Source organism: Bubalus kerabau, chromosome 15 (genome assembly GCF_029407905.1).
Source record: "Bubalus kerabau isolate K-KA32 ecotype Philippines breed swamp buffalo chromosome 15, PCC_UOA_SB_1v2, whole genome shotgun sequence".
Taxonomy (NCBI): domain Eukaryota; kingdom Metazoa; phylum Chordata; class Mammalia; order Artiodactyla; family Bovidae; genus Bubalus; species Bubalus kerabau.
In genome coordinates, this window is record NC_073638.1 from 28,064,236 (window position 1) to 28,079,182 (window position 14,947).

General features: G+C 51.7%; 1 protein-coding gene across 1 annotated transcript in view; it reads right to left on the reverse strand.

Annotated features, from left to right (window-relative positions):
- The window catches only part of DSCAML1 (DS cell adhesion molecule like 1), a 369,146-nt gene that overhangs the window by 25,775 nt on the left and 328,424 nt on the right, over positions 1-14,947 (reverse strand). The window contains exons 17-19 of the mRNA XM_055548208.1: positions 10,535-10,775; positions 6,837-6,983; positions 3,905-4,060 (exon numbers count right to left, since the gene is read on the reverse strand). Of these exons, the coding sequence (XP_055404183.1) occupies positions 3,905-4,060; positions 6,837-6,983; positions 10,535-10,775 (544 nt within the window). The remainder of the gene's footprint in view (positions 1-3,904; positions 4,061-6,836; positions 6,984-10,534; positions 10,776-14,947) is intronic.

Below are 14,947 nucleotides of genomic sequence, written 5' to 3' on the forward strand. Positions count from 1 at the left end.
CTTTGCCTAGAGGCCCACAGGTTCTAAGAGGCCTTTCCCACCCTAGTCCTTATCCCCCATTCCCTTCCTATGACGAATCCTCCATGCTTCTACAAGAGTTATCACCTAGGTCATGCCTCTTTCTCAGTTAAAAACCTTTAAAGTGGTCCTAAGTCCAACCCAACTTTGCACTCTGAGGCTATATAGATAGGTCTGGTATTCACAGGGCAGATGAGCAGCAGGCAAGAGGTTTCGAGCTAAAGAACTGAGTATAGCCAAGCCAGCCTGAAACCAAGCTCACACTGAGAGATCTGGATTTAAGAAGTGAGCTTGAATTGATATGCTTGCATTTTATCTTGCTGTTCTCTAAATTCTCTGTCAATTTTATTTCCTTTGGCAAAATCCTGAGGGGGCCTGGTGGGGGTGGTGTGTAGGAAGTTGCAATGTCTTCTGATTAGGATATTTGTCCAAGGTGCCGTGGCAGAGTTGGAACTAGAACGTGGATCTGTCTGCTTTCCCAGTCAGCTGAGTAATAACTGTAATGACCACTACCTACAAACTGCAGAACCTCGTGGCAGAGGAGCAGTAGGGTGGGGCGGGCTTGCTTGTCTGCCTACCCCTCTGCCATCATTCCTCCCTATTCCTTGCAAACAGTCTCATTCTTGCTTGGGTAACCCGTGCTCCTCCACCCTTCGGAGAAATCTGTCTCCATCACCTACACCAGAGGATTTATCATGCTTAGAGTAAGTCAGCCATGATAATTCCATTCTCCTCTCAGTGACTGGCTTTGCGAGAGGCATACTGCCCTGCTGTTGTTGATGGGAAATGAGCATACGTCTGCTGAGGGGGTTTCTGGGAAAGGTTTCTTTTACTCCCAAGAGACGCACGCCCATAGGAAGAGACTGCTTCTCTCACTCTGAACTCTGTCTTGTCTGGCGTGATGCCTGGAGCTGCAGGCATCTTGAAATCATGGGAGGAACAGCTGACAGGCTGAGGATGGCAGAGCAGAAAAGATGGGAACCAGTGAGTTACCCAACCCTGGAGCTGCCCTACTCAAGACTCCTTGTTTTGTGTGATAATAAATGTGCTTATTGCTTCAATCTTTTTTTAGTTGCATTACTCACAACCAAAAGCTTCCTAACTGACACAAATGGTGTGATGGAAAGCATAGAGGTTGGGGAGGCAGCAAAGCTCTCATTTGCCACCCATCAGTTTTGTGACCTGCAGCAAGTTGTTTTAGCTCTCGAGGCCTCCGTTTTCTCATCTCTAAAATGGAAATAATACCCTCCCCAAAGGGCTATTGGAAGGCTGCTGCTGCTGCTCAGATGCGAGTCGTGTCTGACTCTTTGCGACTCCATGGACTGTAGCCCGCCAGGCTCCTCTGTCCATGGGATTCTCCTGGTAAGAATACTGGAATGGGAGGCCACTTCCTCCTCTAGGGGATCTTCCCAACCCAGGAATCAAACCTGTGTCTTGTGCACTGGGAGGCAAATTCTTTACCGTTACCACTCTTTACCACCTGGGAAGCCAGGTACTGGAAGGTTAAATCACGCTTATGATGGCATACCACACACACGTCAAGTTATGACCATTGTTCTGGATGAGATCTCATCTGACAGTGGGTTCCTTTCGGCTTAGGCTTCCCCCGAGGGCACCTCGGTCCACCGGAAGCAGTCATTTCATTGCCAGCTCTGGGTAAACCAACTACCATTTGCCAGCCCTTGACATTTTAGAAAGGATTCTGTGGTTAGGCTGTTTCTTACAACATCTAGAAGAGGCGAACCAGCTGACAGCTTTTATCATGAGGAAACTGAGGGGCAGAGAGGTTAGTGACTTGCCAACAAGTGGCAGGGCTGGGGCACCCATATCTGCTCCTCCCACCCAGTGAAGCTGCCACCTTAGGACCCTGGCCCCTGCTGTGTGTGCCCCTGTGACTCCATAGGCAGCTCTAGGGTGGGGAGAGCTTCTTGGAGGGAGGGTTGTGCTCCTCGACTTTGGGTTCCCTCATGGGTCTCACCTTGGTCAGTCAAACATGTGGAGATGCTTATAACTCAGGCCTTTGGAATTGGCATGGTTGTTTAGTCACTAAGTCATGTCCAACTCTTCTGCAACTCCATGAACCATAGCCCACCAGGGTCCTCTGTCCATGGAATTTCCCAAGCAAGAATACCAGAGTGGGTTGCTATTTCCTTCTCCAGGGGATCTTCTTGACCCAGGGATTGAACCCAAGTCTCTTGATTGGCAGGTGGATTCTTTTTCCGCTGAGCCTCCTGGGCAGCCCCTTGCATCAGAATAGGATGCAAGAAAGTCTGGAGGTCTGGCTGGTTAATTTCTAGAGGCCAGGAAGGTGCCAGTGTGTATGTGTGTCCCTGAGGCCCTGAAAGGGGCCAGGCTCTGAGCACCATCCCCGGTAGGTCTCCACACAAGAGCAGGTGGCTCTGCCTGGAGCTGTCCCAGGAAACCTTGATGCGGGGATTAATGACAGGAAAAGTAGGGCAGGCAGGTTGGTAAATATTTAATTGCTAAGAGCTTAAGTGGGGGGAGGGGGCTGATCTGATGGAAAGGGAGGGGCTTAGGGAGAGTGGGGAGCATTAATCACAGTTAGTCCCGTCGCCAAGTCACCAAGCTGGCTGCACTGGGCGAGGTCCACAATCACTCCCAGCCTGAGCTGCCCCTCTACAACTCCTCTCACCCCTCCAGCTCCTTCTGCCAAATTGTCTGGATAGGTCCTAGACCAGGGGTCTCTGTATCCTTTGAAAAAAACCAAGGCTGAGTTGGAAAGAGGCCAAAATGCCAACCTTGGTTACTGTTTATGAAACACCCACTGGATGCAAGGCATGTCATATCAATTGACTCTTTAACCACATTGCACCTGGCTAAGGAGAATTAGAATCAACTAAGTGTTGGGGTTGACAGGGTGAGGAAGGAAGTGGAAGAGGAGTCCAGAGCTGCAAAGGGTCACATATGGTACCTCCTGTCCCCAGTGAGACCCCTTGAGGGGTACAACTCTGACCTGGGTGGGAAGTCTGACCCTTGTCTGGACCTGATCCCTCCTGGGCTGACTCAGCTCCCAGCCTCTCCCATCTGGCTGCGTCACTCTACCCTGGGGGTTTGGCTCCTTATCTCCCTTTTCTTCCAGGTCTGCCCTCAGGGGGCGGGGCTTTGAGATCACAGATCCAAATGCAGGCACATCCCAGTCCTGAGAGTGTCCCCCCAACCACACACCCATCAGAGTCTAGGGCATGGCCCATTCATTCTGGGGCCTCTGCAGCATGATTGCCAAGTCCCTAACCCGGGTGATGTTCCCGTTCCCGGCATCCCCAACCATCTGTATCCAGAGAAGACCAGGCTGAACCCTGCAGGGGAGCAGATGCCACAGAGAGGATGCTCTTGGGATGGAGGTGGGAGGAGAGGCTGTATCTGGCCTCTGACCCCAGTGCTGCGGGGGAAGGGGTTATGGTGGCTTGTAGGTTTAGGCATGAGTCCTGGGGCACTTCACCACCACCCGCGGTAAGCTGTATTCTCCCAAAGCAGCGCTCCCAGAATTCTCAAAGTCACCCTTGTTGTTCAGTTGCTAAGTCGTGTCTGACGCTTTGAAACACCATGGACTGCAGCACGCCAGGCTCCCCTGTCTTTCACTATCTCCCAGAGTTTGCTCAAGTTCATGTCCACTGAGTCAGTGATGCTGTCTAACCATCTCATCCTCTGCTGCCCTCTTCTCCTTTTGCCTTCAGTCTTTCCCAGCATCATGGTCTTTTCCAATGAGTCACTCTACAGAGAATTAAGGGATAGGAGAAAGGACGGGGCTCTGCTCTCCGCCTTAACTGTGGGTGGGGTGAGCAGTGGAAGGCTGGAGCAACAAGCCTTGGGAGCTGGCCCCGAGAGCCAGAGCCGAGGCCGGGCTGGGTGGGAGGAGCGCACTCACCGTCCTCCTTGGTCTGGATGTAGAGCACGCTGCTGCGCACGCCATCCCCGGCCTGGGTGTAGGCCAGCACCTGCACACTGTAGTTGGTGAACTTCTCCATGCCTCGCAGCTCCACCCGCTCCCGCGTCGTGGTGATGTTCTGCATCTCGCCCCACTCTGCCGGACATGAGCATCCTCTGAGTGCGGCCCAGGCCGGCCAGGCCGGCCAGGCCAGGCCACGGTTGCCCAGCCACTGCCCCTCCACCAGCCTGGGCTCGGACCTTGACTCCATGGTGGTGGCAACGAGGGGGACCTTTCACCTCAAGGTCATGGTCGCAGACTTGTGACCCTGCTCCTTGGCCGTATCTCTCCCCAAGTGGCCCAACCAGGATGACCCACAAATGCCAGCTGGGCCTCAGCCCCTAGTCAGCCCTGTACCAAATTCAACTTAATACTCTCTCTATAAAATAGTTCTACCTCTCTCTCTCCCTGAACCTCACTTCCCTGTCCTGCACCTGCCCCTCTCTCCATGTGAGGGACCCCAGGAGTGGCTTGAACCCAGAAGGAGCCTTGGCCAGATGGACAGTGGCAGCTGTTTCTCTTGGCTGCCTAGCGCCTCTGAGAACTGGAGTATTTCCTGCCATATCAGTAAACAAGGATGTCACAATCATCATTCTAGCCCTCTAAATCCTTGAATCTCTGAGCCCTAGGGGCACTCAGGAAAGAGAAGAATACCTGGGTGATTTGGCAGATCTCAGGTTGCAGCCACTCCCTATAGTAAACACTGAGGAACTCAGGATGTAAAAAAATGCAGGATAGTGAGCTGCATATGAAAGGAATGATTTCCCTGAGTCCAGACTTTTGCATCTTCCCATACACAGAAAAGGGCTAAATTCCTTTACTTGGAATATCTGGCTTTCTTTCATTCACAAAAATACTTTTGACCTTCAGACTACTTGGCTTTGGTGGCAAAACTTCTATACAACCTCCCCCCACCTCCTTGGAGCAGTTCTCTCAGGGCTACTTGAGATGCTATCTCCCAGGCTTGAAGTCCTAAAAATTCCACCCGAAATATTAATAACTGTCAACTTTCTGGTTGTGACTGCTCTTGAAGTCGACACCTCCTTGGGCTCTCGGCTCATAGGCCATGGGTCCAGGTGGCCTGACCTGTGACAGGCTGGGGATGCCTGCCCGGCACCTGACTGCTCCTGGACCTGCACCCTGAACTCTCGAGAGGATAAGGGGTTAAGTCCCCATTACCTTCCCCTCACATCAAGGACATCTTGCCTGCAAAGAACCCGCAGAGAGAACATGGGCGAGGCTGCTGGAGTGACAGCCATGGCCGGGAGGGCCAGGCCTTCCTCGGACTCAGCGAGGACCCGTCACCCTGGATCTGCCAAGAACTTGCTGTAGATGCTGAAGAAGAGCTTAGGGAGAGCGTCCCGTGGGACAGCCAGGGTCTCAAGAGGAGGAAGAGGCTTCTGAGCTGACAACCCTCCCCCTGAGACTACTGGGATTTTTTAGAAAACAGCCCCAGACACCAGCTGAGGACAGGCTGTGCGGAAGACAAGTGCCAGCAAACCCACCCTGGCGCCTCACGAGGGACCTGGCGCAGGCAGAGGCCTGGTCTCGGGCCTAGCCGCAGACTGGCCACAGTCTGCCAGGGTCCAGAGGGTGAGGACTCCAGGCCCAGCCTGAGGGGACTCTGGGTCAGTGGAGGGGGGCCTCAGAGGCCTGAGAAGTGGGACTTTCCTTTCCCAGGAGGTCAGAAACCAGAGTGGACCTGTCTAGGACTAGAGCCAGAGAAAGACCCAGGAGGAGGGCAGCTTGGCCATCAATTCTATGGCCTTTGGAGACTAGTGAAGCTGTTGCCTTTCTCACCTGAGGGCTGAACTGGGGAGCCACAGGGTTCGAAAAGGGGGAGCGAGTTCTGGAAAATGAGCCTTTTGTGGCTCAGCACAGATGAGATGAGGCCATCTCACCGCATAAGGCCCCGGAAGACCTGCAGGGCTCCACACTCCTGGGGGAGAAGGTGGAGGCGTGGCAGGGAGAGAGAATTCCTGTCAGCAGTGCCTCTGGGCAGACCAGAACCTGGGTGGGGGCCGGGGAGGGCAGCTGGCCCAGGGGGCTGGGGGTGAGCTGGAGTCCCAGGTCCTCCGGGAGAGAAGGAACGGGCCAGGCGACCAGTGGCAGAAGGCTCAGGATATGGCGAGGCAAACTCACGTCCACAGTTTGGGATGCTGGGCCCCTGGCTTGCGTGACTTCCTGGTCCAGGGCTCTGCTGCACCAGTGGGCAGGGGCTGCTGTGTCTGCGGGGCTGGGCTAGCCCATCCTGTGGGAAGGCGCCCAAAGGGCTGGGCCACTGTCTTGGCTCTCCTCCCTCTGCTGTTCCTACCCGCAGCTCCACTGTGCACCCTTCCCCGCTCATCTCCAGGTCCTGGGCAGCTCAGCTGCACAGAACACAGGTCTCGCCATCCATCTGGCCAAGGGACCCTGCTTCCTCCTCTTGCCCCTCAGTCCTAGGCAGCGACAGCTTCCTGCTGGTGTTAGTCCCTGGGGCCCCAACTTCCCGCCACACTCCTCTGAATGCAGCGCCTTCATTAAAGTCTCAATTGTCCCGTTTGAATATACCACCTGTTTCCTGACTGACATGGCCACAAAGTCCTTGTACCAACACATTCCATCAGAAAAGCCAGTGTGTCCATCTCACCCCTTAAGCCACTGCCCAACATACTGCTGAACAGGGGCAACTGGTGTCTGTCCCCAGCAGAAAGGTGACCATGCACATCACCTCTTACTCTGGCCCCTGGCTCTGGTAGGGAATAACAGGTGCAGGGGAGAGGCTGGACTTCCGCTAGACATCCCACGGGAAGATGCTCAGCTCTAAGTGTGGGCCTCCAGCAACCCCTGGCCTCTCACCCCACGAGCCGGCCACCATGCCCAGTAGACTCACCCCCATCAACGTAGAGGGACCAGAAGATGACCCGATAGCCTTTGAGGACACCGTTGAGGGTGCTGCGCGGGGGCTCCGACCAGGAGATGACGGCCACGTCGGAAGTGATGGACAGGGCCCGGACGTTCTCGGGGGGCTGGCTGGGCACTGAGGAGGGGAGAGCCAAAGGGCCTGGTTAGGGAGGTACAGGACAACACGCATGTGCAGGCAGGACCCTGCTGCCCTGCCAAAGGAACCTTGGGTCACACAAGTGGGAGGCCCTCCTGACTCAATTGAGTCTCGAGAGTTTGGGCTGGTGGCTGGGAAGGGAAACCAGTCTCCTTCCCTGAAAATTTGGGTGAATAGAGGTCTTTCCAGCTTGGTTCCTGGGCTCTGGCTAGCATGTTCCTGATTCTGGGTAAGTGCTCAGGGAAGAAGGTGATGCAGTCTGGGCATGAGCTCCTGGGGGTTCACCAGTGGGCACCACAGCCTAGGGAGTCCACCTCCGCTGAACATAACAGAATGTAGAAGACCAAGCCAGCCCTGGGGGGAATCTGTAACTGATGCTCTTATCTGATGGCTGCCAGCCATGTGTGTCCCCACCCCTGTGCCAAACTGAAGGGAAGGAAAAGAAGGAAAGAGGCTCTCAAATAACCCGGGGGCAGGAGAGAAGAGGTCCCTCAGACACCTTTAGGACTTCTGGAATCACTGCACTTCTGTCCCTTGTCCCTGCACCCAACACACAAACATGCGCTGGGTGAGGGAAAACACGAAGACCAGCCTGGGTGGCCCACCCTGCCTTTAACCCTCTCCATCTGAGAACTTAACCTAAGTCCCAGCCTCTGGGGGTGGCCCAGCTGCAGCTCGCCCATCTGAGACGAAAGACAGGGGCGACACGAGGCCCCAAGGAGCCGCCTGGGCCAGGGACAACTTTGGTGGCACTTCCACTGGTTTCCGAGGAGCTGGGGGCAAAGGGCAAGGCCACGTCTGCTTCGCTCTGAGTGGGAGAAAGGAGGCACAGGCTGGATGGAAGGTAATTAGATCCCATTGCCCCACAAGAGGCAACTCTAATTTTTATGAGCATTTAAATGATAATACATCATCCTAACGATCCTCTCTGAGAATGATTATTGTTTCATATTACTTAGGTGTAAAAATATAAGCACCATGTAATTAGGGACCCAGTGTAATAAACTAATACAGATCGCCCGTTCGAACAAAATGAAGGTAATATAATTATGGAAAAGACACTATTGCTAAGGCAGGGGCCCTTGAATACCCCAGGAGGAGTGCTAATATTGCCAGGAAACGATCAGGATCTGACAGGCTAACGAGGGCCTTAATTAAGTATGAAAAACTGCTGAGCAAATGCTGCTGGAAACTTTCTTCCCCCTCTCCTCCTTTGTTTGGAAAATGTCTCCACAGCCCATGCTGATCTCTCCCAGTTGGTAATCCCAGCCCCCCTGTATCCCCCTCAAAAGCAAGGGACGTGGGGCCCTGATGGAAGCCAAGGGTGGGCCTGGCCAGGTTGTTTTCTGGGATGGCCCTGGAGGATGGAGTTTAGTGTTTGGTCAGGAGTGCTGATATGGACTTGGGGCAGCTGTTCCCCCTGGAGGTGACTTCCCTGAGCATCCTGCATCCATGTCATTTGGTCCTGCATCCAGCCTCGCTCCCAAGAAAGAGGGTAACAGCAGGGTGAAGTAGAAAGAGTATGGGATTCAGGGTCAGGTCTGGATTTTGACCTGGGCTCTTCTTCATCAGATGGGCAATTCTGGACAGGTTCTTAACCTCCGTGAGTCTTGGGTCCTTTAATGGGCAATGACCTTGCTGTTAGTGCTCGGGTTCTCACAGGCGTTCCCTGCACCAGCAGCATCAGCATCACCTGGGGATTTATTAGACACGCACATATTTGGCTCCCACCCCAGACCTGCTCAAGCAGAACTCTGGGGGAGGGCCCAGCAATCTGTTTACAACCCTCTGAGGTGCGCTTAGGTTTGAGAAGCGCTGTGTCAGAGTACTGCTTGGGATGGCATCACTGGTACTTAATGGTGACAAGCTGGTCTTCCTCTATCCAGCCAGCCCTGTGGCCAGCAGCGGGTGGTGGGGGGATGGGCTGGTGAGGATGTGGGGTGGTGGAGGGGGTGAGGGAGCGGATGCTATGTCGCTCAGGTGCTTCTCTGGGCCTCTCTGCATTCTATGCACCTTTCCCCACTTGTGTGTCCTCCCTTTCTCCCAGGGGCTCAGTGCACTGACATCTGCTCCCTCTCACAGCCTAGCTTGAGCCCCAGAGCAATTAAATGGGAATCTCTGGGGATGAGGCCAGGCATCAGAATTTTTAAACTCTGCAGATAATTCCAACTTGTAGCCAAAATTAAGAACAACTGATATGAGTTAATCTACTTTCTGGTGTTTCTGACCTGATGTGTCCTCTCTCCCAAAGGTGTCTGCATTTCCAGAGAGAATGAGGTAGGAGAGGACATTGCTTAGCCAAAGGAATGACTCTCTAATGGTAGAATGCTGGGTGTCTGGGTGGCCACGGGGCAATGGCATTATGTTTCCAGGGCAGTCAGTTCCCTCCCTTTGCTGGGGGAAGGCTCAGACTCAGTGACAGATTTTAATCTCATATCTTGGTCTTAGGCTGGGGTATCACTGCTAAGTCACTTCAGTCGTGTCCGACTCTGTGAGACCCCATAGACGGCAGCCCACCAGGCTCCCCCGCCCCTGGGATTCTCCAGGCAAGAACACTGGAGTGGGTTGCCATTTCCTTCTCCAATGCATGAAAATGAAAAGTGAAAGTGAAGTTGCTCAGTTGTGTCCTACCCTCAGCGACCCCATGGACTGCAGCTCACCAGGCTCCTCCATCCATGAGATTTTCCAGGCAAGAGTACTGGAGTGGGGTGCCAAACTAAGGAAGCTCTATTTACTCTGCTCTTTGCGGGTGTGTCCAGCCTGGCTGCATCTCTTGGGGTGGGTATCAAGGGTCACGTCTCCTTTCGTTTCCTAGCACAAGCTCAGTTAACAGTGGGGTCTTCTCTGCGCTTGGAGAGCAGGCATGCTCCTGCTGCCTCTTAACCCTCTCCTCCTGAGAAACCAGGCCCCATCATTCACTCAAAGTTGGAGTCCTCTCCAACCCTCAAAGAATTCAGTTTTAAAAACTGGGCTCCAAATCTTCTGTCCACAGACCTTGGGATTTTGTAACTCCACAGTCTTGTCTCGGGTCCCTAAAACAGATGGTGGACAGCTTCTAGCTCAGAAGTACATAGGTAACTTGGCTTCTGCCCTTTTTCCAACCTGGAGGGCCTAAATGAGAAGAAATAGGACCCAGAGTGTAGAGGAAAGAGCTTGGGGAGAGAGATGGGTGAGGGGCCAGGATGAGGGAGGAGGAAAAGGCAGAGGGAGAAGATGGATGGAGAGTCAGAGAGATGCACAGACAGGCACTCAGGCAGACCAGTAGCTCAATAGAGAGACCGATGGGCAGAGCATTAGAAAGTGATGGATAGAGAGCCAGCCAATGGATGGAGAGACCCAGAGGCCTAAATGGACCAAGCATCCCTTGAGAAGCCAATGGGTAAGAGGAGATGGAGGGATCCAGGGAGGCTGTGTGTACCACAGGATGATGGGGCCCAGGACCAGGGAAGGGCCCCCAGCCCTCCCTGGAAGCTCTGTGGCTCTGCCCGCAGCCGACATCTGTACCCATTACCCTCTACTGGTGCCCTCACCGTCCTCCAGGGTGGTGGCATTGATCTCACTGGATGAGGGCCCCGTGCCAGCCCGATTGAAGGCCTGGACCACCACGCCATATTGGGCGAACTTCTTGAGGTTGTCCAGGGTGTAGACCTCGCTGTCCCCAGTGGCCTTCATCTCCACGATGCTGTACTGCCCATTGCTGCCCGGGCTGTTCTCTCTGTAGCCGATCTGGTAGCCACGGATGACACCGTTCTGCAGCTCCTTCTTGGGCGCCTGTGAGTGTAGGGGTGGGAGGGTGGTGGGGGGAGACAAAGACACAGTGACATTCTGAGAGGATGCTCTTAAACCCAAAGGCAGGTCACGTCACTCCCTTGCTCCCAAACCTTCCAAGGCTCCCATTTCACCCAGAGTCAAGGCCAAAGTAAAAGCAACCCAAGTGTGCACAGACAGGTGAATGCATAAAGACGATGTGGTCCATACATGCAATGGAATATTATTCAGCCTTAAAAAGGAATGAAACTTTGATAAACTGAACAGCAACGATGAACCTAGAAAATACATTGAGTGAGATAAACCAGACACAAAAGGAGCAATACTGCATGATGCTTCTCCGAGGTGCCTACAATTCCCAAATTTACAGAAACAGAAAGTAGGACCGAGTTACTGGGGGCTAGGATGGCTGGGCCAGCAGAGTTTGTGTTTGGGATCACGAGAACATTCTAGAGATGGACAGTGGTGACGACTGCTCAACTCTGTAAATTACAATCCACTGACCTCTACCTATGAACATGGTTAAAACGATCCGTTTTATGTACATAAAATGGTATGGTACCACAAGTTAGAAAAAAAAGGAGTCCTTGACTTTGATGCAAGCCCAGCCCCTCTTGGAGCTGGACCACCCTTGACATCCTGGCCAGCGGCTGGGGTGCGTGGAGAGCCCAGGCCTGAAGCCGGCTTCTGGACGGAGGGACAGAGATGGGGTGACAAGGGGGGTAACAGGGGGGACCTCGGAGCTCTGCCTGGGCTGGCAGGAATGAAGGGCTGATCCCAGGTGGGCAGGCCAAGGGAGAAGACTCCACTGGTGTTAGTCTTGGGGTGGAAAATATACTCTCACCCCCAGCAGGAACCCTGATACACAACCAGCCACACACACAGGTGTTCTGAGAGAGAAAACGTCAACAGGGAAACACTGACACGGACATTCTTGTATATGATCACACACACGCGCGCACACACACACACGCACACACACACACACTCACATACACAGGATCTTGATACGTCCCCTTACATCTGGAACCATGAACACACACATCCAGACCCATCAAAGCAAACATCCCAATACACACCTACCCACGGCCAGAAACATACAGACTCACAAATAGAAACTGGCTCCTTTAAAGAGGAGTTCTATATATTGAGAGGGCACACACACCAGTACATAGAAAAACAGCTTGACTCAGGGTTTTAAAGACAATTCATTTAATTTAAAAGCCCAGCTTTTACTGTACTAAAAAATAGTGTGATCAAAAACAATTAAGTTAGTAAAACAGCTCATTTTTTTAAATTCAATGAATGTTTTAAATGAACTGCGTTTTTCAGCTCACTGTTAATATAATGAAGTTTTAAATTTCACATAATTGTTTTGAACTCACTAACTAGGTGTGTGTGTATTTAATTGACTTGAGTTTCTGTTGATGCCTGAACAATGTTTCTCTCTGCACTTGGACAGTCCTGTTTGCTAGTTGGTAAGAGGGAGAATTTCTGAATGTGGGTGTTGTATCTGCACACTCAGGCTTCCCAGGTGGCTAAGTGGTAAAGAATCCGCTTGCCAGGAGAATCTCTTTTTCAGGTAAAGAATCTCTTTGCAGGAGAGGAGGGTTCAATCCCTGGGTGGGGAAGATCCCCTGGAGAAGGAAATGGCAACCCCCTCCAGTATTCTTGCCCGGGAGAGCCCATGGACAGAAGAGCCTAGCAGGCTACAGTCCATTGGTTCACAAAGTCAGACACGATTTAGTGACTAAACAACAAATAATCTATACACTCACACATTCAGGCACTTATTATAGACACAAACATATCTTCAGGGTGCCCTTGTCCTCACACTGACATACACTCTATTACATATCTGTGCCCACGTTGAAATACACTGATATATACATCATTACACAATGACACACACCTACATACCTAGAGCCGCCTGCACCACAGTATACACTTGTCTATGTGTGATACACAGAGCACCATGCCACCGTCATTCACACCAACATATACTGACAGAGGCCTTGGGTAGGCATTCAGGCATACCTTGCTACATACATATAGATATTCACACATTTTTACAAATCTTGACATATCTTCCCTCCCTCCCTCTCTCTCCCTTCTCCTTGTATGGCCCCACCCCCTTAAACAGGCACACTCAGGATTTAAATCAATCTTAACAATATTTCTCTGAAGCATTAAGAAATCAATAGAGCTGATTGCAAATTTATGTCATAAAGCAGTGGAGATCCATCTCAAGGAAAGAGTCTTAAAATGAAGTGACTTATCTTTCAAGTGAATCTTTATTTTTCATTAATCTGTTTCTTGGTGTTAAAAAAAAATTCCCTTGAGAAGTCAGCCCCAAAATTTATTGATAGGCTGGTTCATTCTGAAGTTCTAACTTTCTAATCAATTTTATTTTTCATTATTAGACTTTGGAGAAATAAATCTGATTCTAAATTTTTATCCACCTCTGGTTGGAGCTTTGTAGCCAAATGTCTCAGAGGTTTACAGACTTCTTCATTCCCGCCCCCTCCTCCAGGCTTCCTTGGAGCATTCTTAGGAAATGGATGCAGAATCAGGATGCAGATAAGACTTGGGGTCTAGACTCCAGGCTTCACTCCCAGTTTCTGAGGGAAGCTCTGGCAACCAGATCTGAACCTGGAGGGAACCAGGGCTCCAGGTATCTATCTACTAGGAGCGCTGGTACCCAGGGTGGGCCAACTGCCCAGCCTCTGTCCCACCTTTGTAATGGTCATTTCTCTGGGGTGGGAAGGAACCAGGCTCTGCTGCCGTGTGTGTGTGTGTGTGTGTGTGTGTGTGTGTGTGTGTGTGTGCGCGCGTGTGTGTGCGTGCGCATGCCAAGACATATGGTCTTTTTTCCCTTGGTTTTTTAAAGAATTGTTTAATTTTTTGGCCACATCACACAGCATGTGGGATCGTAGTTCCCTGATCACGGATTGAACCCACATCCCTTGCAGTGGAAGTGTGAAGTCTTAACCACTGGACCACCAGGGAGGTCCCAAACATGTAGTCTTTTTTTTAGGGAAAATATTACTAGACCCTTTTGAATCTCTCTGATTCTCAAGTCTACCTTTATGAAGGGACTAGGGGGAGGACTAAAGTACCTGGACGTTTCCACCAGGAGTTAGAGTCAGAAAATGACCCTGGACTCAAAGCCCAGATGCAAAAGAGGTCACCCCCCCCCCCCCAAGCCCTACTGTTGGGACTGGAGAAATCCAAGAAGAAGTACATGAATGGGCCTTAGGAAACTCTCTGTTCCTGACCTCTGGACAGTGGGCTTCTGTAGGTGATATGGCTCCAGACTACGTGCAGTGAAGTTCTGCACCTATCATGACTTGAATGACCATGGAAGTCACATTGCATTTCTATACTGTGGCCTCCTCTGATAGGAAGGAGAAATATCTCTTCTGTCCATTTCACAGGAACAGATAAGGTAGTGCAAGAAAACACTCAAACACTGGAAAATGCAGCAGGAAGCCATCAGAATGGGCAGCCCTTCTGTGCCCATGCCAGGGATGTGGTGATGAGGCCAGAGTTTCCCAGGAAAGCATTCCTTGGTCATGCCCAAGGTTATGCTGTTTCTCTGCCCTGCTGTGGAATTGCCTCCAAGATTTCCCATCAGTGACAGAGTCTTTGGATACCTTCTAGATCTACAAGTTTCTTCCCCTTAGAAATGGCTGCAGCACATACTGGTTTGTTTTCTCTACAGCTCCCCCTCCCCCAGAGCTAGGGAGGGCAGTTATTTTTTTCATCCTGATTTTACAGAGGAGGAAATCAAGAAAAGACCAAGCTCCCTGCTGAAGTCTTGACCGTGAGAACATAGGGTACGGTTCCACCCTACTTCCCAGCTCTAGTCACAGGGCCAAGACAAGGGTGAGACCCTGTCATTTCATCTCCTGTTATCCATAGAGCCCCTTTGAAATGTATACAAAATCAATTCCAGCTCTAGATATATTACAACCTGTGGAGTTTGTAGGACAGACCAGCATGGTAAAAGAATCATCTTCTCTCCTTGGCACTGACAAGTTCTTCATCCCACTCCAAGCACAGGCCTCCATTAGAAAGCCATGGTGGTGAAGGGAGTGGGGATTGGTGGGGGGACCAGTTCCTCTATCCTCCTCTCTTTCCACTCCTTCAACCTCATGTATTTAGCAACAAAC